The 24,661-nt window shown below is 43.9% G+C and overlaps 1 protein-coding gene across 1 annotated transcript in view; it reads right to left on the bottom strand.

Moving 5' to 3' along the window:
- The window catches only part of PTPN13 (protein tyrosine phosphatase non-receptor type 13), a 159,943-nt gene that overhangs the window by 88,228 nt on the left and 47,054 nt on the right, over window positions 1–24,661 (bottom strand). The window contains exons 3-7 of the mRNA XM_066632158.1: window positions 15,547–15,716; window positions 13,640–13,705; window positions 11,318–11,503; window positions 9,455–9,548; window positions 2,450–3,019 (exon numbers count right to left, since the gene is read on the bottom strand). Of these exons, the coding sequence (XP_066488255.1) occupies window positions 2,450–3,019; window positions 9,455–9,548; window positions 11,318–11,503; window positions 13,640–13,705; window positions 15,547–15,716 (1,086 nt within the window). The remainder of the gene's footprint in view (window positions 1–2,449; window positions 3,020–9,454; window positions 9,549–11,317; window positions 11,504–13,639; window positions 13,706–15,546; window positions 15,717–24,661) is intronic.

The following is a 24,661-nucleotide window of genomic DNA, read 5'->3' as shown; positions in this document are numbered from 1 at the left end:
AATCTGTGTTCAGGTGTCCTGGTGTCTTCATTTTCTTAATATTGTGTTTTCTCCCCTACAATTAATAGCAGCTTTTTGCATGGCACGGGAGTTGGTGGGTGGGTGGGTTGAAATGAAAAATCAGCACTAGAGGAAAAGGGTTAGATTCAAATCCTCCAGCACAGCAGCTCCAATACAAATCTGTGTTCTCCACCTCCCCCTTCCACCACAGTTGCTTTTAAGACTGTAAGGATGCACTGGGAGAGCCAAACTGATGGCTCTCAAATAACATGTAGTTTTCCCTTAAGAACTGATACTTCGATCAGGATTTTTCCATCTTATTTTTGACTACTAGAAAATAAACGTTCAATATTTGGGAGATTTAAAAATGTGCATTGTATTAATGTTGTTCTGTTCCCCCACCATCCTGCCCCTGAAATGTATTATCATGGGAACAGGAAGTGGATAATAGACACACAGTGATTCATTGCAGTTTATTTTAAGGGATAAGGTATGTTAAATCTTTCTCAAAGAGCTCATTTATGATGCAGATAGATTGGTCAGGTTAATCTCAGGCATTCTAGAGACAATCTAAAACAACAAAGGGCCACTGGTCTGTAACCACTGCCAGTGTGGTCACAATAAACTTGTCAACTAGCAGTTCATCACAGGAGGAGCCAACATATCAACACTTGCTTTCTCTTTACAAGAATCTAACCACTGAATAATTCCGTAAGTGCTTTAGGGTAAAATTTGTGACCATGGGCTTTAGGTATTCCACAACTTGTATGAATGGGAATGATACAACTCTTGCTCATCAGTGGGGTGGGTCAGGTCTTTGGTTTCGCCTTTGTGGACACATACATACAGAGTCAGGCATTTCAAAGGGTAAGATTTCTCTCTGGCCTCACCTCAAGTACAGGGAACAGTCATTTCGGTTTCACAAATGCATAGGGGGAGGGAAGAAGTTAGATTCGACTCCTGGGAATAATCCTATTTTTAAACCTACCTATAGTAAGAATCAACACGACTTAGCTTAAAGCTTCTGAGCAGTTGAAGCACTTCACACATCTATTTAAGAAGTGCATACTCTGTTCTTCATTAATAACATTTCTCAGGAAGCAAAACAAAATCAATACATTAAAAAAAACAAGAAAAGCAGCAGAGTTAAAAAGCAATCACAGCAACCGTTTGCACATAAAAATACAGAAACAGAAAATGGCTTCAACGCAATGCAAAGGTTTAAATTCATTCAGTGTCTAGGCCTAGGAGGCCTTCCTAGAGGGAGCATGCTAGAAGGAAGGCTGGCACCGCTGCTAAAAAGATCTTGCTCTTAATGGACACCTGATGAACTATAATCAACCATGGCACTTGTTTGAAGCAGAACTTCTGATGTTGAATACAGCATGCAAGGGGGGACACACATGCAAAAAGGCGGGCCTCCAAATCTCAAGCCTAGCAACTCTTTAAAGGGAAAGCCACGATCTTGAGCTCAGAAACAAATGGGCAACTGATAAAAAGATAATAAAGATGGAATTGTGTCTGGTAGCTGCATTCTATATCATGCATGCACCCTGAGTTCCATCAAGGAAGAAGGGTGGGATATAACACACACTAAATAAAAATGTCCTGAGTTCGAGGCTTCAAAGCAGCGAAACATGAAATGAGGCAGGTGTGAGATTATTGCTCTTATGGTTACCACAAAATGAACACGCTTCGTATAACATTTGCTATATCAACAGCGATTTCAAGCTTTTTCAACTCACAGCACACCGACGAGGTGCTAAAATTGTCAAGGCACACCATCAGTTTTGGACAACTGACAAGGCACACCACACTGCTAGCTGGGAACTCACATCTCCAATGTCCCTACTAATATATGATCCGCAAACACATCTGCAGGCCAGCTGTAGCACACCAATGTGCTGCAGCACACTGGTTGAAAAATCCCTGCAAAAGACAGTTCTCCCCCCTTTTCTGAGTCTTACTATAAAGTATATTGCTTGAGAAGTACAGGCTGACCACAAAGTAAAGAGGCCATGTTTTGAACCCCCTGCCAGGTGGAAATGCTCATTGTACAGATTCTAGATATATTCTTACTGAATTTATTTTGAGTTGATTTTTTTTTTTTTGCACCAGTCATCAACAAATGGTAACAACTTCTCACCTGAGGCAGATTAATTCAGATTTAGGTAATAAAATTCATACCTTTGGCCTTCAATGTCAAGTTTCAAACCAAGATATTGCACCACATAATAATAATAACTTTATTTTTACCCCACCTTTCTCCCCGAAGGGACTCAAGGCGGCTGCATGTATGAAGCTGCTTTCATGTTAAATGATAACAATGACTAAATACCGATCCCACCAGTTCAAAACACATGTATCACAGACATGGGTATGTGTCAGAGAAGACCTTGGTATAAGAGATCTTACGAGCCGATCAAAATTCACAAGGAAATTTACTGACCTTCCACATTCATGGCTTCCCTCAGCAGCTGTAGCTTCTTCTGTCTCTCCTTGATCCTGTCAAAGGCACTTGATAAGGCAGCAGACGTGGATGTCTCCAGTACAGGGCGCATTTGATCTAGTTTTTGAGGGCCAAATATATCAAGGGCGATGCTTCCATCAGAATATCTTCCTTCCTTGTTTCTTGCAGTTGCTGAAGTCCGTCCTGAAACCGTTGCTGCGTGATTGTACCTGTGAGAATCCCCAACATGGTCCTTCTTGGAGGTTTTGTCGGTTGAGCTCAGCAAGTCTGAGGAGGAAGCCCAAACTTTGCGTTTGGGGTCGGCCCCAGTGCCACCATTACCTTTTCTTTCCCAGTCAGCAGCTCTACACCGGTAAGGGCAGCAGGTATCTGTGGCATCTTCACGGACAGAGTTGTACTCAGAGTAAAGGCCCTGGCAAAATTCTTCTTCCCCTTGTGAACCTCTCAAAGACAACACTCCCATAGACTTACTGAGCCTTTTGTTAAGCATGGTGTGTTGGCAAAACTCAGTCTGGTTAACTTCGGGAGCATCAGCCATTAAACTTCTCCCTGGAATGAGAATAATCCAACTTGGATGTATGTCATTTTTCAGGCTGTGTGCGCTTCAGTTTTATTAGCCACGCACACCTTATGGTTGTTTAAAAAAAAATAAAATACAATTTTGACATTTTTGCCCAGCAGATGAAGGTGAACACATTTCGAAATAATTATTCAGTTATTAAAAAATTCAACCAAGCAGTTTTCCCTGGTACATTAAAAATTAAGATTTGGTGTGTGTCTGGATTTAGACTAGAAATTTTATCTTGCACAAAGACTTAAACATGTGCTTGAGAGTAGAGCACACCAGAACACAAGTCATGCTAATTGACAGGGGGGGGGGGTGAGAGGCCTTGTACACTGTAAAATTCCTAGGAGTGCATGCTTTCCACAGATACGCATTGGATCCCGTCTTCACAGAACCCTGTTGGCAAAGGCTGGGTCACCCAATATCAGAGGTAGAGCAGGTTGTGTCATCACCACAACAGAGTCTCCAAGATCACTTTTTTCCCTACTGGAATGAATGGCAGGGGCTGTTTTCGGGGGTAGCACAGGGTGGGGCAAACACAGTTTCCTCCCTATTGGCTCTAGCCACTGAATAGGAAGCCTGCACCTATTTGCTTAGCTCTCCCCCTTCTATACAATCTTATCCTGTGTTGTTTCTTTGTCATTCTAGAGTATGAGGGTACATTGGGAACAGGCTTTTGTACTTAGATAAAACTAGTTTCCAACATTTCATCACATTACGGCATGACTAAGACATAGAACCTTAGGAAGGAGCAGATTTGACTCTCAGAGGCTGCGGAGACCAGGGCAGATTCAGCCCCCACCTTAATAACGTCTCCAAACAAACCTCTTTATTTTCTTTCAAATAAGCCACTTACTCCTATGGTGAATTGTGAAGTATGAGACTTGAGGGCAGAATTAAGGTGATGGCAAAGTCTGTCAAACATCAGTGTCCTAGGATCCCATGGGGAGGGTTGCAATCTCTAAGTCAGGGGTGTCAAACATAAGGCCCGGGGGCCGGATGCGGCCCGCGGAAGCTTTTTATATGACCCTCAGGTTTTCAGCTGCTGAGTAGTGCTGAGGTGTTACTGCTGAAAGGGCAGCCCACATGAAAATCTGGCTCTCCCATATCTTGAAATATGATCAAGGTTCATATATTTTCTCTTTTGTTATTAGCAGCTAATGAGTTCCTAAGTGAGAAAAAAGTGTCTATTTTTGGTTATGACCTGTTTAATGACATCACTTGCCTAATAACATCACTTCTGGCCCTCAGCAGGCATCATGAATGCTATGTGGCCCTCCGTATGAAATGAGTTTGACACCCCTGCTCTAAGTGAACCTAGAGATATATCACACCCTAGATAGCATCCTTCCAATACATGAAAAATCCTTTCAAATATACCTTTCCACCACAATGGACATATACATACGTTAAATACATGGATTATAATGTTCTGATTGGTGAAAATACAATGTGCACTGCCAAAACACCAGATTGCCTCTTAGAGATGAAACCTAAACTGGTACTTTCACCTTTTTTCTCTCCTGTTTGTATGTGAGAAATTCTAACCTCTCAAAAAGCAGGATTAGTTCCCAACAGCAACCCATGGAAAACATCTCTTTAGCTCTCTGACTTTCCTTCTCATGGGATAAAAAACTCACCTTCTTCATAAAAGCTCACCCACGTTCTGAACAAAGTAACCAAACAGTATATGGTAAGAGTTACTCTATTCAGTCAAGCAATATCACAAGTTGTCAAATATTCTGGAATTTTATTCTGATCTGCCCTCCCAGTTATTGCCAGCGGTGCACATAGACGGAAGCACATGCAGGAGCAGAGAAATATATTATGTTCCCACATGGAAACAAAAGGCGAGGGTCAAGGGGTACATTAAAAGGACAGAACTCAATGCACTCCAAGAGATAAATATAGACTTTATCCCCAAACTGTCAAAGATAAAAGTACATTGACAGTGTACGCAGTTACATAACACCTAATCAATTGTCACTGCTGACATCATTGCATTGTTAACAGTGAGCTATGGCCTCAAATCTCAGACCAATGTCTTCACAGTAGTCACACAGAGGTTAATGGATTCACACTTTAGCAAGTGCTTCTCCCTTCTCTTCTGATATTCCCACTATTTTAACTCCTTTGAATCTCAACTTATTTTATATACCAAACAGAGAAAAAAAAATCATCGTTAGCTGTCTTAAGCTACATCCTATCCACACTTTCATGGGAGTAAACCCAACTGAATGCAATAGGACTTACTTCTGAGTAGACATGCATAGGATTGTACTCTTAGTCCAACAAGGGAAAAACTCAAACTCAAAGCCTAACAATACCTTTATTAGGACCTAGTTAGTTAGTTGGCAACCTTCAGTCTCGAAAGACTATGGTATCGCGCTCTGAAAGGTGGTTCTGGAACAGCGTCTAGTGTGGCTGAAAAGGCCAATTCGGGAGTGACAATCCCTTCCACACTGGGAGCAAGTGCAGACTGTCCCTGGCCTGTCTCCCTGGCTGTGGGCCTTCCTTCTTTGCCTCTTAGCCTCAGACTGTTGGCCAAGTGTCTCTTCAAACTGGGAAAGGCCATGTTGCACAGCCTGCCTCCAAGCGGGCCGCTCAGAGGCCAGGGTTTCCCACTTGTTGAGGTCCACTCCTAAGGCCTTCAGATCCCTCTTGCAGATGTCCTTGTATCGCAGCTGTGGTCTACCTGTAGGGCGCTTTCCTTGCACGAGTTCTCCATAGAGGAGATCCTTTGGGATCCGGCCATCATCCATTCTCACGACATGACCGAGCCAACACAGGCGTCTCTGTTTCAGCAGTGCATACATGCTAGGGATTCCAGCACGTTCCAGGACTGTGTTGTTTGGAACTTTGTCCTGCCAGGTGATGCCGAGAATACGTCGGAGGCAGCGCATGTGGAAAGCATTCAGTTTCCTCTCCTGTTGTGAGCGGAGAGTCCATGACTCGCTGCAGTACAGAAGTGTACTCAGGATGCAAGCTCTGTAGACCTGGATCTTGGTATGTTCCGTCAGCTTCTTGTTGGACCAGACTCTCTTTGTGAGTCTGGAAAACGTGGTAGCTGCTTTACCGATGCGTTTGTTTAGCTCGGTATCAAGAGAAAGAGTGTCGGAGATCGTTGAGCCAAGGTACACAAAGTCATGGACAACCTCCAGTTCATGCGCAGAGATTGTAATGCAGGGAGGTGAGTCCACATCCTGAACCATGACCTGTGTTTTCTTCAGGCTGATTGTCAGTCCAAAATCTTGGCAGGCCTTGCTAAAACGATCCATGAGCTGCTGGAGATCTTTGGCAGAGTGGACCAGCTCAAAGTAAATAAGATTGCTTATTTTGTGACATTTTAGTTGAGTCTAATCAAGTACTAGCCTACTTTGACCTAGAGGTTCTTTCCTACTGGTGCTGGCACCAGGTTGCTGACAGCTCTGGGAAAACACCTTGCCTTGGCCCCACCAAGTTTGCTGACACTGTGCAATTAGTGGTAGTGGTTGGTACTGGTTTCTTCCACCTCCTTCATCACTGAATGGGGGAAAACTGAATAGCATCACTCCGTTTTTCTTAGAGAACCTTTCCACATAAGAAGTCTGCAGGAAGAGTCAATGGCAGGAGAAGTCCTGTCCCCTGACTTGAACATTACCCGCACGGGTTGCTGGGTATAAAGAGCTAAGCTTCTGCAACATCCCTAAATACTGGTGCATAGCAGCAGCCTGAGTCACTGTGTCTGTTAGTTCCATGGAATCGCCATTTTTAACAGCCCAGTAATATTCTGATCTTACAGTGGTGGATCTGGTGATCTGCCACCATTAAGTTCAGGACAAGATGACTTGCAAAAGCAGCACACAGGGGCTGTAGGTGCAAATGGCCAGAGGTCCATGCAAGCAACAGAAGCTCCCCGATGCCCTGCTGGAGCAAGCAGGTTGGCAGCAGAGGCAGTATAGGGTGGGGAATGGGCCGGGCAGGGGGTGGTTTGGGATGGATCTCAGTATCATCCATGCATGCAGAGAGCCTATCCCTTACGCACCCCAGATATCCTTGGACTTATAGCTGGCGTAGGGCTGAGGAGACCCACTGGTAGCCTATATGGGAAGGAAGCACCTTCTTTCCTCCAGGCCAAAAGGAAGAAGGTTAAGAGAGATGGGAAGATGTTGAAAGTGGAGAGATGTTGACTGGGGGGGGGGGAAGGTGGGCAAAGAACAAGATGGTGAAGTAACTGTGTGAGCAACAATGGAATGGGGTGGGTTCAGTGGGATGAGCTGCGTGAGATACAGAGGTGGGAATGGAGACTCTGAAGAAGCAAGAGACTGAAGATGTGTCTGGAAGAGACAACAAACTTAGCTCCTTTCCATATCTTTCTTACTGCATTTCCCTATAGGGAACACTCTATAGGAACAATAAACAATCAGGACTGGGCATAACGTTTTAAACTTAAGGGACCTACTGTATGTATGGAATTTTTCATAATACACACACACAAAATCTCAGAGCAATTAAATTATTAAAATGCATTTACATTATTTATAATTGTAACTATTGTGCTACTTTAATAATGACACCCTACTACAGTTCTGTAATTTAGAGACACAAGAGCCATTGCAATGAATGAACTATAAATAGCTATATAAATATTTCAGTACTGCTTCCACTTTAGAAGAGGGAAATGTTCTTATATTGAATACTTGTCTAAGAAATTTGCAGTAAGCCTATAAAATGCTTCCCATATATCTCATGTTTACAAGCATTATACCACAACAGCCAAACATATTCTGTTTTTATTGGGTACTCAATCTTAACATGGGGCTGTGCTCTCAAATACTTGTTAAACACTCAAGATAGATGAAACATAAAACTAAATCCATGGTGTTAATTCCCACTTAGTTTAAGTCAAGCTGGAGGAAAAGAAAACTAAAGAAAGATCTTCTCAGAGTAATTTGTACTGCACTGATTAGGATGAGGCATCCACCACTGAAGGGAACCCATCTTTCTTGCTTACTCAAGTCTGACTCCCACAACGATGCTGGAAACCCCAAATGTGGTGGGCTGCGTTAATCCTGATTTAATTTTGAGAGCTTGCAGACCATTTCAAAATGTTACATACCAGTGGCAAATTTCAATTAGAAAAATCTTGGATGGAGGCACTTTCTCCATCTCTTCACCATCATGAAGAGAGAACAAGCGTCTGTTCTAGGCCAGTGTTTCTCATACCACTGGTGGTACTTGAGGTGGTATTCAGAGGTATGGACAGGACCTCCAGACCCCCCGGGCAGCGAGACCAGCAATGCAATGCAACAAGCAGTGGTAGGAGGCTCAGTTTGGTGTGCAGAGCTCCAGCATGGCTTTTCACTTGCTTGAAAAAAACTGTTCTGTCTGCCCTGAGCCTTTTAGTGGTGTTTGTTGCACCATGTTGGTTGGCCTCCCAATCCAGAATTAACTGCCAATGACACTATGACCAGTTGCTTCTGGTGGTACTTCCAATAGGTGGATCGAGCAAAGTGATATGGCTGGGGACAAATGTTGAGAAACACTATTCTAGGCTGTTTACTGGAAAGCCCTACAGGTAGACCACAGCTGCGATACAAGGACATCTGCAAGAGGGATCTGAAGGCCTTAGGAATGGAGCTCAATAGTTGGGAAACCTTGGCCTCTGAGCGGCCTGCTTGGAGGCAGGCTGTGCAGCATGGCCTTTCCCAGTTTGAAGAGACACTTAGCCAACAGACTGAGGCAAAGAGGCAAAGAAGGAAGGCCCATAGCCAGGGAGACAGACCAGGGACAGACTGCACTTGCTCCCAGTGTGGAAGGGATTGTCACTCCTGAATCGGCCTTTTCAGCCACACTAGACGCTGTTCTAGAACCACCTTTCAGAGCGCGATACCATAGTCTTTCAAGACTGAAGGTTGCCAACTACTACTAACTACTATATCTCCCTTATGGCATGGCAGAAAATACCCATGCTAAAAAGGGGAAGGGGTTGCACCAGGGAGAGAGTGTGCTCAAACAAATGTGGAAAAGTCTGATTCAGACTTTAAGGTTCTCCTAGTAGCGAAGGAGAGGGATGCGATATATAGAAAGTGTAATATAATCTAAGCTTTGCAGTGTCTCCCTCAGTTATAACATCTGAACATGCCTTGTGTAGAAGAGCCATGTGACAGCTTCTCCACGAGACCCGAACTGGTTTTTTCCAGCTACCATGTGCTAAGATTTTACCATATCACCTTCAATCCATTTAACAGAGGTACCCAAATATGAAGTGAATAATCTGCATTTCTTTTTAAGAACCATCTGTCAAAATTGGCCACAGAATCACCTGTCAAATCTGGTAGGAACTCTACCTCCCTCAGAATACTTTGCTAGAAGAGAGAAGATCAAACAGCAGTCTGAATTTTCATAGTCTCCATATTCCTTTCATTATTAGACTTTACCTGTGGGAAGTCCTTTTCCCCTCAGCCTCTCTCTGATGGCCTGGCTCCTGTCAGTCTGCAGTTTTCTGTCCCCAGAGCAGGAGAGTTGATCCATCTGTTTAAAAAAGGCAGATCAAGCAGATCTGAAAATTCTGTGCTAGAAAATTGACTGGGATGTAATTGTTAAGCAGCCGCATATTCAGAAGGCCTATTTTCTCTTTCTCTCACGGAAATGCATGAACAGCCCTCCTTCCCTCTGACAAAACATAATGAAAATTCAATGTACATCTGCGCCAAATGTTTTAAACCATTCAGTTTCTTTACACCTAAGGATATGGTTTAAGGGCCCAGTCCTACCCATCTTTCCAGCACTGGTGCAACCGCAATGTAGCCCTGAGATAAGGGAACAAATGCTCCCATACATTGAAAAGGTCTCTGTGACTGCCTCCCCACCTAGGGGAGGCTAGGCTAGAAGTTCTAAATCATTTCATGTAAAGTTTATTGGGAAAAATTGCTGAAGCAGAGCATGGATGAGTGGCAATAAGCACAGAGAAAGACTCACCAAATATTGACCCTGAAGGCTACTAGACAAGTGAGAATAGCTCCTAATCAAGGCAAAACACACTGCACTTTATGCCTTATCACTATTTGGTCAACAGAACTTGAGCTCTGCTGTTTCAAAGGCAAGAGGAGGACGAACCCTGCAGAAACTCTACAGTCAAGGTGCATCCTGGGATGCTTTGTTCAATGCACTGCGTGATACACCTTTGAACAGGTGTATTCCTGCTAGATCGTCTGGGCCTTGATTGCACTTGCAAGTCTATCATTCCCCAACTTAAGCAAACAGAACACCAAATAGTTCAATTATTTGATCATATCAGTAGCATGTCTCCACTGTAATTTGAAGGCAAGATGCTGCAGGCTAATTAATCTGGGTTAATCCTGAATGAGTCTTTCCAGCACAAATCTAAGCTAGTGTTACACAATCATAACAGGCCCATGATATCCAATGCATTATTTGAACAGACCTATTGGAGAAAGAATGTATACCAAAAATGGGATGAAGAAGTTAGCCGTCATTAAACCATTAGCAAGATTTATATGTCTGATTGCACTTTACACTCTGCTTTTCAGTCAGGAAAGGCTTCCAAAATGACTCGCAGTTCAAATAACTGAAGAAGATACAATATTTAGGTGAGGGTATTTATGAGAGCCTAGAAGGAGATGGGCTTGTGGACTAGCCGACGTTTAAGATGGATGTTTAAGATGCCAGCCTGCAAAAGCAGCTTCTCTACTGCTCTGCAGTCTCCTGGTCTGGGATAGTTGGTGTCGTAACAAGTTGGTGCTAAAGTTGTTCAAGTGTGGGTGGCCACAGGGCTGGCATCAGAGGTCAGCTAGAGCAAACAGTAGTTTAAAGTCTATGCTCAGGGTCTACCTGTCCAGGCCAACTCCTGAATTCTCAGGATCAGTGATAGCAGTCAATGTGTCATCATGGTTTGTACAGGGCTGACAGGGTGCAATGCAGGGTTTAGCCCCAGGGTGTTTAGCAACCTGGTGATGGCACTAGGTGGCCATGAGATTAACAGCCTAATCCTATGGTTTTCCTCACCATAGCATGCAACCGTGCCGCAATGCGCTGGGCTGATTAGGAGGCTTGGAAGTGGAAAGGAAAAATATCACCTTACTTTCCCGTCAGTCTCCTGGTCACCAAGGGATCTCCTTGGACCTGAACCAGATCTTTAGCCAGCAGTAAGTTGGAAGAGAAGATCTGTCCATTTGCTCTTTCACTTTTAGGATGTTTCTTTAAAGAAGATTACAAGATACATCTTTGTCCTCACAACCGTTTTGCCAACTTCAATTGCTCAACTTGCTGCGAACACTTACCCCAGACAAGCTTCCCAGAACCAGTTTGACCAACTGTTTCACATATGAGAAGGACGGTGCGCAGTTACTGTTTCGTACATGGGCGCTGCAAGCATCCAGAACTGTCCGGACAGACACGCGGGCATAAACAAAGTCCTCACACATGCCAAGCAAGATGCTGTTCAAATGATCCCCAAGTCTGATAGGCTGGATGTACAAAGAAAAGAGGAGAAAGATGTGGTTAATATCTGCTTCTTCCTAAATAGGTCATTATGTAATCAGCTTAAGGGAGCTTTTAAACATCTCATGAATCAAGGAAATGAATAGCTGGTTCAAGGCATGGCAACCAATTTACTTTATCCAACAGCCACAATCTCATAATGCTTTTGTTACAACCAACCAAAAAGATACAAAATCTTAAGCAAGATGTTTTCATTGTTGTGTTTTAAGCCTGCTTAAGATATTCCATTTCTTTCACTGGTTCTAATAAAGGAATTTTGAGATTGTGGCTTTCAAGATTTTTTGAACCCATTAGCACAAATCCTATAGTTTGACTGATTTTGGGCGCAATCCTAAGCCACTTTCCAGCACTGACATAAGGGCAATGCAGCTACTTTGAGGAAGCCTCTGTGAGTGCCACCACCTGCAGGATGCAGCACACGTCCCATTGGTACAGCTACACCAGTGCTGGAAGGTTGATTAGAATTTGGGCCTTTAAAAATATCCATTTGATAGCCCAGATCAAAGCAAGAGATGGATTAAAGATTTTTTTTTGTTGTCTCTTGGACCCTGAGCCCAAATGCTTCAGGGAAAGACTTTTGCTCAATGGTCAAGAACCTGAATTGCATGCAGAAGGTCTGAGTTTGTGAAGACTCCAAGTAAGGCTGAAAAAAGGGTCCTGTTTAAATCCTGAAGATCATCTACTAGTCAGAATAGATTATACTGAGCTAGAGGCCCAATGAACTGTCTCAGCAGACAGCAGCCGAATAGGGTCATGAGTTCTTCCTACCCTTATATTTTATTTTTTGCATCAGTCTACTGCTTTACCAATTAACCCATTTCTGCCCAGTCTGCAGGTGTACACATTTGGTCGCTGTTGCGTATATACAATGTTGGGCAGAAATGGCTTTAAATGGCTCTAAGCAACATACAGAATTCATTAATATTTATAATAAAAACAGAGTATGCTGACACTTTAAAGACTAACAGACATATTTAGCATTTGACAACTTCAGGTGAATGAATGAGCTGTCTTCTTTGAAAAGTGCTGGGTCTGTAGTGACATCAAGTGATATATAAAACTTCTTTTTGTGGTGATTAATCTGGGGAGATTCACTCTCATAAGCAAGTCATTAGCTGATATTACAGAATGAAACTTCATCTGTAAACTAGACCTGTGTCAGGATATGTTTCGCCTTTATGCAGAAACGTTACTAGCTCAGAGTCTGAACTAAGGATAGAAATTGACTGGATACAGGAGTGAACCTAGTCTTGCAATTATATGGCAAACACCTATATGGCTGGGTTTCAGTCCTGTCTATCACTAAGGGTTCATCTTTTATATTCTGCTAGAACACCACTGTGTGCACACATACAGTGCCATTCAGTCCAGTATGTACACCCTCAGTGACACTACTACTTCCCAGAGTTGTAATGCACTGCCCCAGCACATCATTCGACATCATGTCGCTTCCAGGTTCTGCCAGGAGGAGGGAGCACTTGCAGCGTTAGCTTCGTGCCTTGAAAGGGAGCCTCCACAGGAGAAGGAATAGGGAGGGCGTGAAGCTGCCATCACTTCCTTCATAACTGGGGCGGAGCCTCAGGAGCAGTCATGTGACCCTGTTGTTGCAGCACCCAAGGCATGTGCCCTGCAGTCTGCTCTAGCTACACCTCTGCTACTTCCCAGCTCCCATAACATTTGGATTTCAACCTTTGTACTTCACTGTCAGCATTCATAATGGGTGGTTGTCTTCTGATGACATGCCCTGTTATAACACACTCACCTTTTAGCACTGAGCGTTATTATAGCATAGCCTTTTTTGTTTTGTTACAGTATTTGCTCATCAGGAGTGGTGTTCAGTTGAACAAATTTCTCTTGCTGATACTGTTGATCTCCATCTCAAAGTGCCAAGCACACCCACTGGGCACCACTTCCTCCCATTTATGATCATGAGTTGCAAATAAATGGACAGGACAAAAGGAACGCATCCTCCCTGCCACGCCTCCCCGGCAATTTGCCGAACACTTGCAGCAAGGGAAGAGAGAACAAACGTGCTTTGGCCTGTTGATGCGTAGTTGTGACCCTGTTGTCTTATGGACAAGTAATAAATCTTCACCACTTACTTGGCTTTGTGGAACATCATAGTCAGCTCCCCAATAAAGTGTCATTCCAAGAGAATAAACGTGAATCTGCAACGAGATGTGCCAATGGAGTCAACGGTGTAATAAAGGTTCTGGGTATAATTAGGTTTATGGCAGGAGCAGAGGACAGCAAAACGATACAAGATGGAGCCTCACAAGACTCACAGGAAAGATTCGAAGATTACTTATAAAATAACCACATGGGAACTGCATTATGTGAAACAGCTGCTGCAGAAAATGATTCCTTATGTAAATCTTTGTGAGAATTGGCAGTTATACATATAAGACTCTCCAGTTTGAGCACACAGGGCTGATAGCTTGGCGGTTCTTGGGCTTTTTGTTCAAATATTTCCAGCTCGTTTCATAAGAAATGAGCTGATTTCAAAATTCATTGTTTGTCACAGGAACGGAAACTGTAGACTTCCGGCAACACTGGAGTTAATACAGCCTCTTCTTTTTTTAAGTTTGAATTTAGCAAGTGACCAACAAGGCATTCTTTTGTCTGTCCAGCAGTCTGCCAGAAATTTATCACCGAGTACATCATTTCTTTGGTTGAGGAATGAAGTCATAACCAGAGGCTCATGCAACCCTGTCATTGTGTTTTAGGAGGTCATTATAAATGGGAATTTGTTTTGGTTTCAGCAGTTTTGTGGGACATGCTCAGATTTCAAAAACAAGAGCTGAAAATAAAGCACAGCTCCACTCAGAAGCCTGCTTGATGCACTGCCGCTGAAGCAGAATCTTGAAAACCCAGCAGTAATTTGCACACAGTGTGTTTAACTGTGAAGAATTAAGTAAAATCTCTGCCTTAAAAAAATGTGTGCATCTTAATTTAACACATAATGCACATAACACCACTTTTTGCGCTTCTCATTTTTGTAAAAAACAAAACAAAACAAAAACCAAACTCTGAAATCTGCAAAAAATTGAACAATTTGCTAACATCTAATTGACTGTGGCTACATTTGCTGACACTATACCACCTGCTAGCCCAATTCTGAGTTCTCCGCATCAGAATATCGCAGGCGCACACTGTCACAAACATGTCGTAAGGCATATTGGTGGGGCTTAGTGCCAGTCCCGTGCCAGAGCTGCCGGTGGTCTGCTGCTTGGAAGTCACCGAAAATGCCTGAAGGCGAAGAGGTCAGTGGGGGGTGTGGGGGGGAGGCAAGGAGGAGATGTTCCAGGGTGGGGGGAGATGGGCAAAGGGTAGGGAGGAGGCATGGTGGAGAGAGGAAGCAGGAAGGGAGGGGGTGGGACCTGGGGAGCTCAGCTCCACTGGATCCTGAGCCCCACATCAAGCCTCTTGGCTCAACATGGAATTCTTACTCTGTGCCCGCTTGCGAAGGGGTGCAGAATCAAGTATCCCCATTGCAGGGCTACTGTCCTTATGCGGGGGAAGGAGGCGGAGGCGGCTGCTGTGGGCAAGTTGCATGGCCTGGCCACCATTTTGGCGCCGTGACAGCCCTGCGCTCCAGGCAGCTCAGGATTCGGCTGCCCATCACCTACCTAGTACACTTTTACATCTATTGTAATTTATAAACATAATTTATAAAAATGTGCCCTTAGAATAATAACGCCTAACACAGTTCTGCACTTTTTCCTTGGGGGGGGGAGACAAAAACTACAAAAAAACATGTTTAAGAACATCTCTAAGTACAACAAAAAGGGCCAGCATGTGAGACCCAGTCTGTTTAAGCATGGGCCAAGAGGCAGCAGTTGTGGGGCGCCCCTCATCAGTTTGCCTCCCTCCTCCAACCTGCCACTTGAAGCAGTCACTTCAGTTTGCCACGTGGCTGGGCTGGTCCTGGGATGCTGAGAATGGAGATGTGGATTCACACCCTGACAGCGACTCACATCTGCAAGAACCCGCAAATAGATTGCGATACCTTTTCAACGTCAGACAGAGATGATAGCGACTGATTTTGGAGAACCTCTGGCGCTGTGAATGCTCGTAAGTCTTGGTTAGAAACATTTTCATCTGTAAACGATACGCTGCCGGATGGAAGCAGCAGCAGAGACCATGGTGAGATTATGAAGCCCAGTGCTGTGGGATCAGCTGTAAGTGAGAAGGAGCAGTCAAAATTAGGAGAGCAGATCCAAATAATCTTGCACATACAGGTGGAGCCTATTTATCCGCGTTAGTTCCGTGACCCAGTGTAATGAACAAAAAACGTGTTGTGCTAAATTCCATAGAGTTAAGCAAATATGCTGCAGCCTGACACTTGGAGCTGGAAGGAAACAAAGGCAGCTGTTATCAATCCCCTCTGCTCCGCTCCGCTCCTTCGCCTTCCCCTCCTTCTGCTTTCACAGGTGGGATGCTGAGCTTTTAAGAGTCCAGTCCTATGCGTTTCTACTTAGAAGTAAGTCCCATTCTAGTCAATGGGGCTTACTCCCAGGAGAGTGTGGAGAGGACTGTAGCCTAAATCTCATGCTTTGCTTGCTGGGAAGTCTTACTTGCTGGGCTGTTTTGTTTTCGTAGGCTGGAGCAGGAGAGCCTGCACGGTCTCGGTGGGGGGCGGGGAATTCGGCAAACACTCCCTGGGCTTTTTAAAGCAATCCCCTGTTGCTACCTCACCTGCCCTTGTGTGTGTGTGTGTGTGTGTGTGTGTGTGAGAGAGAGAGAGAGAGAGAGAGAGAGAGAGCGCTCAACTTTGCTGCACGTGTTCCGGTTACACAGGGTTTTCCGCCCCCCCCCCCCTTCAGCCTCTTTGCTGGCTCAGGGGCTCCAAGACGGTTACTGTTCCTTCGCAAGGGGAAACTCTTCCAGGGCTCCAGGGCTATTTCCCTGCCTGGGCGAGGCAAGCCTTTTTGCAGTGCTTTGGGCTGCCTGGAAACAGACAAGATGCCAGCGCAGGGCAAAGGAGGCAAAGGTGTGTGTGACTTTCAGTTCTCCTCACCCCATTCATGTTGAGACAGATAAAAAATCCGTGGATAAATAGGTTGCACCTGTATACACATTCAACCAAGAAAACTGGTTGCATGAAAGCAAAGGAGAGTCTTTGGTAAAAAGCAGTGTTTGCTTTTTAAATTCCTTACACCCATAATTTTATTCATTAACCCTGTTTTAGATATCAAGCAGCTAGATAAGTCACATAAGAAATTAAATGACAGATCAAGCAAATCCTATTCGATAAATAAAAATGTCTCCCCCAAAACCAGACTGGTTTTGCATGAACGCATTTTCCCTAGTGACACAACCCATTGCAGTCACCATGCAAAAGACTGGTGTGGATGCCACGTACTTTACCAGGCTCCGGATCTGGTGCCAGACTTCATAAGAGCACTGGCCTAAACTCTGACAGTACTTTCTGACTGATAAGAGTGCTCTGTATAAAACCGATCTATAGAACAGCAAACAAGTCAAAACCTAGGTCAACTAAATGCAGACTCTAGTAACTCCTCTGTGTTCATTAGGATCCCTAATGCTTTTGTTTCAAATGTAGGTTCAGCTATAAGTCCTCATGGCCATTCAGCAAGAACAAGCATAAGATGTGGTAAATTACTGAATGCTTAGGTTGTATTTGGGCTGCTCGTTATAATGGTGTGAGATTAAAATTGAAAATCTATGCCAGTTTGCTTGGAGTAACCTCCATTAAACTCAGGTGGGACTTTTCTGGGTAAATATGTATAAGATTGGGCTGTGGGCTATGATCATATGAGGGAGTTTTTCTTCCATATTTTTAAATGAGCAAGACCATTTTCTATGTACAACAGTGACTGAAGAGTAAGCCTAGATAGCGCTTATGTAGCAAGTCACTGGAAAGAGGCACCTATATACGCATACATCAACTGCATGGTCATCTGAATTCTGCCTTGAACCCAAAATAGCATTTAGATCTTACAGCAGCCATAGAATGGCACAGGTGTCACCCCATCATATCTGTGGTGGGATATATTCCAGGGCCCCCAATAGGTATGGAAACCACAGATATGGGGAACCGTATCTCCGTAACAACCCCCCTGCCCATGAACTTTGGGTTTTTTCTTATTGGTAGTGCCAAGAATGAATGTCTCTTGCCTTTTTACAGGACATTATAAGCATGAAGCTTGTAGGCAACAAGCAAGCAGGGAGCCTGAATGTTAGAAGGGATGATTCAGCAAACATTAACAGAAAGTTTCTTGCTTCCTGTTAATGTTCTGCTGTGTACCCCGAGCGTGCAGGCTAACTGCCAGCTTGTGGCCTCTAAGCTTCATGCTTATGGGTTCTGTAAAAGCAAAAGACATTCATTCTTGGAGCTACCAATAAGAATAAAAACAAAGGTGATGGGAGCAGAAGGTGATGGGAGAAGGGAGCAGAGCGTAAGTGAAACTGTGGATACCGGATCAGTGGATATGGGGAACACCTGTATTTCTTTACTGGACACAGCTCTCAATTCTGTTCCAAGGTCTAAATTTCTTCAGATTTACTCCTACCCATCACTACTCTCCAGTGACAGGGGGAGTTCCTATCTTAGGGAAACTGTATTTTCCAGAAGTACAATGCACCCAGGTTTCCCAAACTTATTGTAGCAAAAAAATATTAACAACAACAGTATTTATATACCGCTTTTCAACAAAAAGTTCACAAAGCGGTTTACGGAGAAAAATGAAATAACGAATGGAAAAGATATAGGTTTCCTTCCTTGCAGAAACTGAATCCTTTTAAACAGAATTCCAGGTCCTTTGCTCAGTCACATCTGTGTTGCAAAAACAGTACAAACCCAAACTGAATTGGGACATCTCCCAGCATCTGCAAGATTGCACATCTGAATAATCTTTTGGCAATTTAAGTAACTGATTTTACAAAGGTATATTTCGCCTGCTGTCATTAATAACCTGAGCCTGCCTGTTTTCATCCATAGCATGTTCCCACCCATATTTTCTCCATAATCAAGTCAGCATGTGCAATATTTCATGTGCTATGTTTTGCACAGTGGGATTCAACACTACCTTTAATTAATGAATTAATTTTTCCTGCCATTTTTGGTGTAATTACTCAAAACATCAAAGCCAACACAGAACCCTGCAAATTGGAATACCTTCCCTCCCTCAGGTTCTTTTTTTGGCTAAAAAAAAACCTAAGCTGCCAACAGAAAATGATTACAACAGTGCCTGTTGGGTGCTCATTACCAAGACTAATTCCTACAGAAAACTCTGAAGTTAATTGGTGTGGTGGTGGGAACGCATGGAGAGAAGAGAGCCTGCACTCTGCATAAGAACCCCCATTCATGCCCTGTGAATAATATTGCCATAAAGAAAACAAACACTGAAATTATTCAGCCTACACCTGACCTTTCAAGAGAGAAAAACTTCTACTGCTAGAAAATGGCAGAACTTGCAACAAAAACCACTCTTTGCATACAACATGACAAAACTGTCCACACTAGTAGAAGGGGCTTTAGTCATTGCTGGCGTGCCACAAAATAAGTCAGGACTCAACTCCTTCCTCAGGGGAATCCTGTTCATTGTTGGGGCACATGAACAGGCTCTATGCAGAAGTCATCACCTTGTGTAGCAGCTCCCAATCTTATTGACACCTTGTCCTCCACAGTGTTGCAACGCTTCTGGTGGCGCCCAGAAGGACTCTTCTGGATTGCAACAAGCCAGCAACCCACTATACTAGTCTCCATGGGCCTCAGAATGGCCCAGAGAAGCTCTGAAAGTCACTTCTGGTTTTTTGGAGACAACTTATGGTCTGCCTCCAAAAACCGAAAGTAAGAACATAAGAAGAGCCCTACTGGATCAGGCCATAGGCCCATCTAGTCCAGCTTCCTGTATCTCACAGCGGCCCACCAAATGCCCCAGGGAGCACACCAGATAACAAGAGACCTCATCCTGGTGCCCTCCCTTGCATCTGGCATTCTGACATAGCCCATTTCTAACTTTCCAAAGCTTCTGCGGGCCATTCTGAGGCCAGCAGAGGCCAGAAGAGTGGGTTGCTGGCTTGGTATCACCCAGACGAAGCCTCTGGGGTCACCTAGTGCCTCCAGAATGGGTCCTATTGGGAGGCATTTGGATGCCAGGGCGGGTGAGAGAGCCCAGCCTGCAACCCACATCCCATGGTGGTGACCCACAGTTTTGAGAAGGCTGACCTAGGAAAAGGACATCCATACCTTAATTCAGAAGAACACAAGAAAATATTTGGGTACGGGCAGAAGTTGCAGTCAATGCAATCTATTTTCCACGTTCAAAAAGTCTAGCAGAATTTACTTGTGTGAAGACAACATGATATTTCCAAGTCCGTTGGCTTCTACCTCACTGGGGTCTGCAAAATGCAGACAATTTATGCCAAGGAAAAACTTATACTAGGAAAGTGATGGTGAACCTATGATATGCGTGACACACCAGCAGAGTCAAGTTAGGCATTTTCAGAATTTTTGACACAACGAGCCCAAAAGGCTCAGTAGCAGTTTTCAGCAGGGGCTCTGAAGAGTATAGTCAGTTTGACATATTGTCCTTAGTATGATTTTAATCTGGGGGGAACGGGACGGGACAATCCTTGCTCTGAAATTTTCCAACTTTCATAAGATTTTTGATTATTTGAATTTGGCCCATGATGGTTGTGTAGAGCTGATCTGCTGACACAGCAAACAGAACAGATATGAACAAAGGAAGTTGCCTTACACCGAACTGGACCATTCATCCATCTTACTCAGCGTGAATAAATGGAGTAGCCCTTCAGACAGGGGTATTTCCTACCCATGCCTGAGAAAGCCAGGAGCTTTGGGCTCTCACCTCCAGCCTCACACTCTCCAACACATTCCCCCAACAGAAAGCAATTGCTCTCAGATCTGCTGAAAATACCTTGCAGGAAGCGACAGCAACAGGGAAAAACAAAGGAATGGGGGTGGCTTTCACAAGGGACCCAAGAAGCACTGCAAAAGACTTTGGGTTTAACGTTAAAGCCACGTAACATCGCTGTGGTATACCCAACTGTTCAAATGACTGTTGTTCCATTTGCTAGCCAAATACATTTTTGCTGTTCTATGCAGGGAATTCTAAGTCCATTGCCACAAGCAAGCCACAATGAGGAAGAAAAAAAGCTGCTTCAGCTCCAAGTTACTCCCCCCCTCTCCCCAAAACCTCAGTGCTTACGAAGCACCAAGCTGGTATTCCTTTTACTTTTCAGGATCAAAACACGCAGTCTCCCTCCTCATCACTGCTTCTATTTAAAATGAGCAGAAGCAGCATGTGCTGGGAACCCAGTTCAGGAAAGTAAACAGAAATAGGGTGCCTCTCTCTGCTGCCTAGACACTTGCTGTCCCGTCCCCCCCGCTATCACCCTCACCCACAGGGTGGCAAGCCAATAGAGGGGTGACAAAATTCAGGCTACATGGGGGCACAGAGTACCACTGATGTGAAAGAAAAATAAACCACATGCTTAAATTTGCAAAGTCTCTTTTCCCATAAAATAAAAGATTTGCTAAGCATTTTATATTTTCAGCACTTGTAGAAGTGTAGATCACACATAAATTCCACCACACACAAATAGACAGAAGTATCATTTATTTGAATCAGACTTGAGAGTACAAATTTATTTTACTGTGTTTTGCCTCTGGCTTTTAAACTCTTTGAAACAGGAGACACACCACACTTGTCTAACTTTGCTGCTTAGTGGTCATTTTTTAAATTTATTTTTACATTTCTCCTACAAAGAAGCAAAAAATTCTTAAATATTCCTACTAAACAGCAAAAATATTTTTCTTTGACTTCTATTGCTTTGGTCATGTAAAAACCAGGCAGATTTTATCAATCAATTAAAACTAATGTACTAAGGGTCCACTCCTATCCAAATTTCCAGTACCGATGCAGCCGAGCCAATGGCGCACGTACTACATCCTGTGGGGGTACACATGGGGGCCTCCTCAAGGGAAAAATTGTTCCCTTAGCTCAGAGCTGCATTGGTGGTAGAAAGTTGGATAGGACTGGACAGTTGGATAAGATTGTGTCAACCAAAAGGCACAATCCTGACTCCCCGTTAGACCTAGGAGGTCGCAAATGTGCCGTAAAACACATTTGTGCCTCCTCTTTAGTTGGCTGGGCAGGCGCAGGGATACGCACCGGATCATGGACACTGCATCCAACCTCCGTGCCGACTTGGTTGCGTCGGCCAAGTTTGGGCAGCGCAGGGCTCTGGGGAAGGTGGGGAGGGAGGCAGGAGGAAGGGAGCGCAGAGGGCAGTCCCGAGGGCGGGCATGTGGGGTGCTGGAGGCAGGGCTGTGACCCAGCTGTTATGCCGGATCCCAACCCCATTCCCCAAGCAGTACAGGGCGGCTGCAAGCTGCTCTGTTCTCCTCAAACTTGTGCCACCTCCTCAAGTGGTGCAAGTCTGAGGAGACTCACTGGGGCCATTGTGGCTTGTCCGGGGGTAAGGGGAAGTTTCCCCTTGCCTCTGGCTGAGCCACTTCTGGCCCCAATCTTGCGCTGGATATAGCACAGGCCTCCTGGTCTGCCTATTCCAGCGCAAGATAGGATCGCGCTGCACAATTTATTTGGGTGACATTCAATTTAATTGGATAAAGTAAAACATCCAAGAAAGAAAAGACAAATATGATGGTAGCGGTTTTTATGGGGCACAGAAATATAAAAGTGCTACTGGAAAACTTTTCAATCTTGCAATTGAGATCAAACCAAACAAAGACAGACACACCACACAACCAGAATCCAAATATCTTGAGACATGTGCACAGAGAATCATAACAATTAACTGTGAGAAGAAAGGCAGGAACACGAGGATGAGAAGCTCCTTTCCCATTCTCTCACAGGTTGTGGAGGAGGAGATTACATGAATCATAGGGACAATCACAAAAACTTACCAGTGAGCAAGAGAGCACATTTAAACATGGTGCTCTGACTCACCTATGCATATCTTTTCTTCCTAAATGCTTGTTTGGCTCCAAGATAAATGCAGTTGGGCAGGCTGCCTCTTTCTCCCCCACCCCATTCTCCCCAGTGCTTCTTACACACACCATTCCCCAGCACTGCTTTCATATACATGGACAAAACTGCGCCAGTGTACCTTGTTCCAATTGTTACTAAAAAGCTGATGACAAAGGAATCAAAAAGCTGGTCAGTCGAATCTTTCTTGGGGGCAACTGACTTAAGTTCTTTTGATCCAGTAATGGGCACAAACCTTAGCATATCTGCCCATTTCCCTATTAAGAATCAGCTTCGTACCAAGGGGGTGGTAGGTGCACATTTTGTGTCTTTCATCAGTCCTATGTTCCTGGTCCTACTCTTGCTTGCCTGTGGGATCTTTGGCCCTAGTCCAGCCAGTAGCCCCGGTTCCACTCCTACAAGGCCTAGCTTCTTGTCCTGGGCTGAGGCCAGGTGTACCCAAATGGCAGAATGAGATGTAGAATGGTTTGCACCACTTCAGAGTGCAGATAGGAGCTTATATTTTTAAAATGCTCCTTTACATGAGAAATTCTTTGCAAACAGAAAACATCGGCATAGCAGGTAAAGATCTGAACTAGAACTTTTCTCCCTTAGAAAAAGAGTAGTTCCCTTAATGACTCTTCTAAGAGAATAATTTACAAGAAGTTACTCCCTTATAAAGCTTACTATTTGGAATTTTTTTTTTTAATGTGGGAGAGCTGTTAAAAGTGCTTATGTAAACCCAATCTGTCTTGATTCAGTTCTGTTTTGACCCACTGCTCTGCCCCTCATTAAGGCAATGGGCAGAACTGCACTCGTGTTGGAAGCAACTGGTAAGTCAGAGTAGTTCAGAAGTAAATATATGCTTTATGTGAAGGATTCTCGTTTAATCCCTAGCATCTCCACGTAGGGCTGAAAATGACCCCTTTCTAAAATCATGGAGAGTGGCTGTCAAACAGCAGCGTATACAGTTATACAGAACCAACAGACTGACTTGGTGCAAGTCTTGAGTACACAAAGAATGTTTCTTTTAACATACCCAGAGACTCTGTTTTAGCCTCAGAACTTTCAGAAGGGAAACAGATTTTTTTTTTTTGCTATTTAGAACTGCCACTCCAGAAGGATTTTGATGCATCAGATTCATCAGGACTAAAAAGTGATTTGCAGACTTCTTATGCAACAGAGAGAAACAACTGCACATTTGATTCTCAAGCTAGTCACATTTCTCTCCTCCAGAGTAAATCTTAGTGCTGCTAAATGAAACAGCAAAGATCTCCTCCTCTCTACCCAAAATGCAGGGAGTGAAAGCCTTCCAGCCAAACAGAATTTTAATCTTCTTTCCAGAACCACTGGAATTTTGGGTATGGCTCTGGTCAGTTGTGCGTCATTTTCAGCAGTTAGTTACCAGATTGGTGAGCTAAGCCCAGAACTATTCAACCTGTCAAAGAAACCTCAGGAGTTGAACAGACATTGCCAGAAAATAGCCAAATAGCAAGATTCAGTTTGTTTTTTTTAAATTACACATCCTTAGGAAGGCAATGTGGTCACCACATTTTGATAGATTGTATTGCATTTGAAAGATAGACCCTTTCGGGGATTGGTGGCGATAGAGACATCCTGCAATTGGCTTTACACAGACAATAAAAAAATAGTATTTAAATATCCGCAGAAACCTATAATTATTTTGAGCATCTTAAAGTCCAAGAGCTATTACAGACGTCATTGCCAATCCTAACTACTTTACTTAACTATCCCTTCACTGGCCTCTGGCCCTGTTGCTGCTCCCTGTTTCAGCCAATTAAGAATACCTCTGCTATAATAATTTGTCCCTCCTTTTGCTACAGAGCTGAGCCTTGTAGAAAGTCCATATATGGATCTCCAACCTCCCTGCTCTGTGCTTTATTCTAAGGACCTTTTATCTATAGACACTCACCTGGAAGCAAGTTTCATTGAACTAAATGGGGTTTACTTACAAGAAGACATACCTAGAGTTTGCTGTTAAGATGACTGAATTTCAACCAACTCTTGGAAAGATGCCTGCCTGCCGGCCCTCCCCTCTCCTTCTTCTCTCTATATTTTATATATAAAATCTTAAACACTCAGGGTTTGGTAGACATGAATCTGGACTTTGTGCTGGAAGTCAAT

This window comes from Tiliqua scincoides, chromosome 6, assembly GCF_035046505.1.
Source record: "Tiliqua scincoides isolate rTilSci1 chromosome 6, rTilSci1.hap2, whole genome shotgun sequence".
Lineage (NCBI taxonomy): Eukaryota > Metazoa > Chordata > Lepidosauria > Squamata > Scincidae > Tiliqua > Tiliqua scincoides.
The sequence above is the reverse complement of the archived record's forward strand: the minus strand, read 5'-3'. Positions and strand labels throughout refer to the sequence as shown.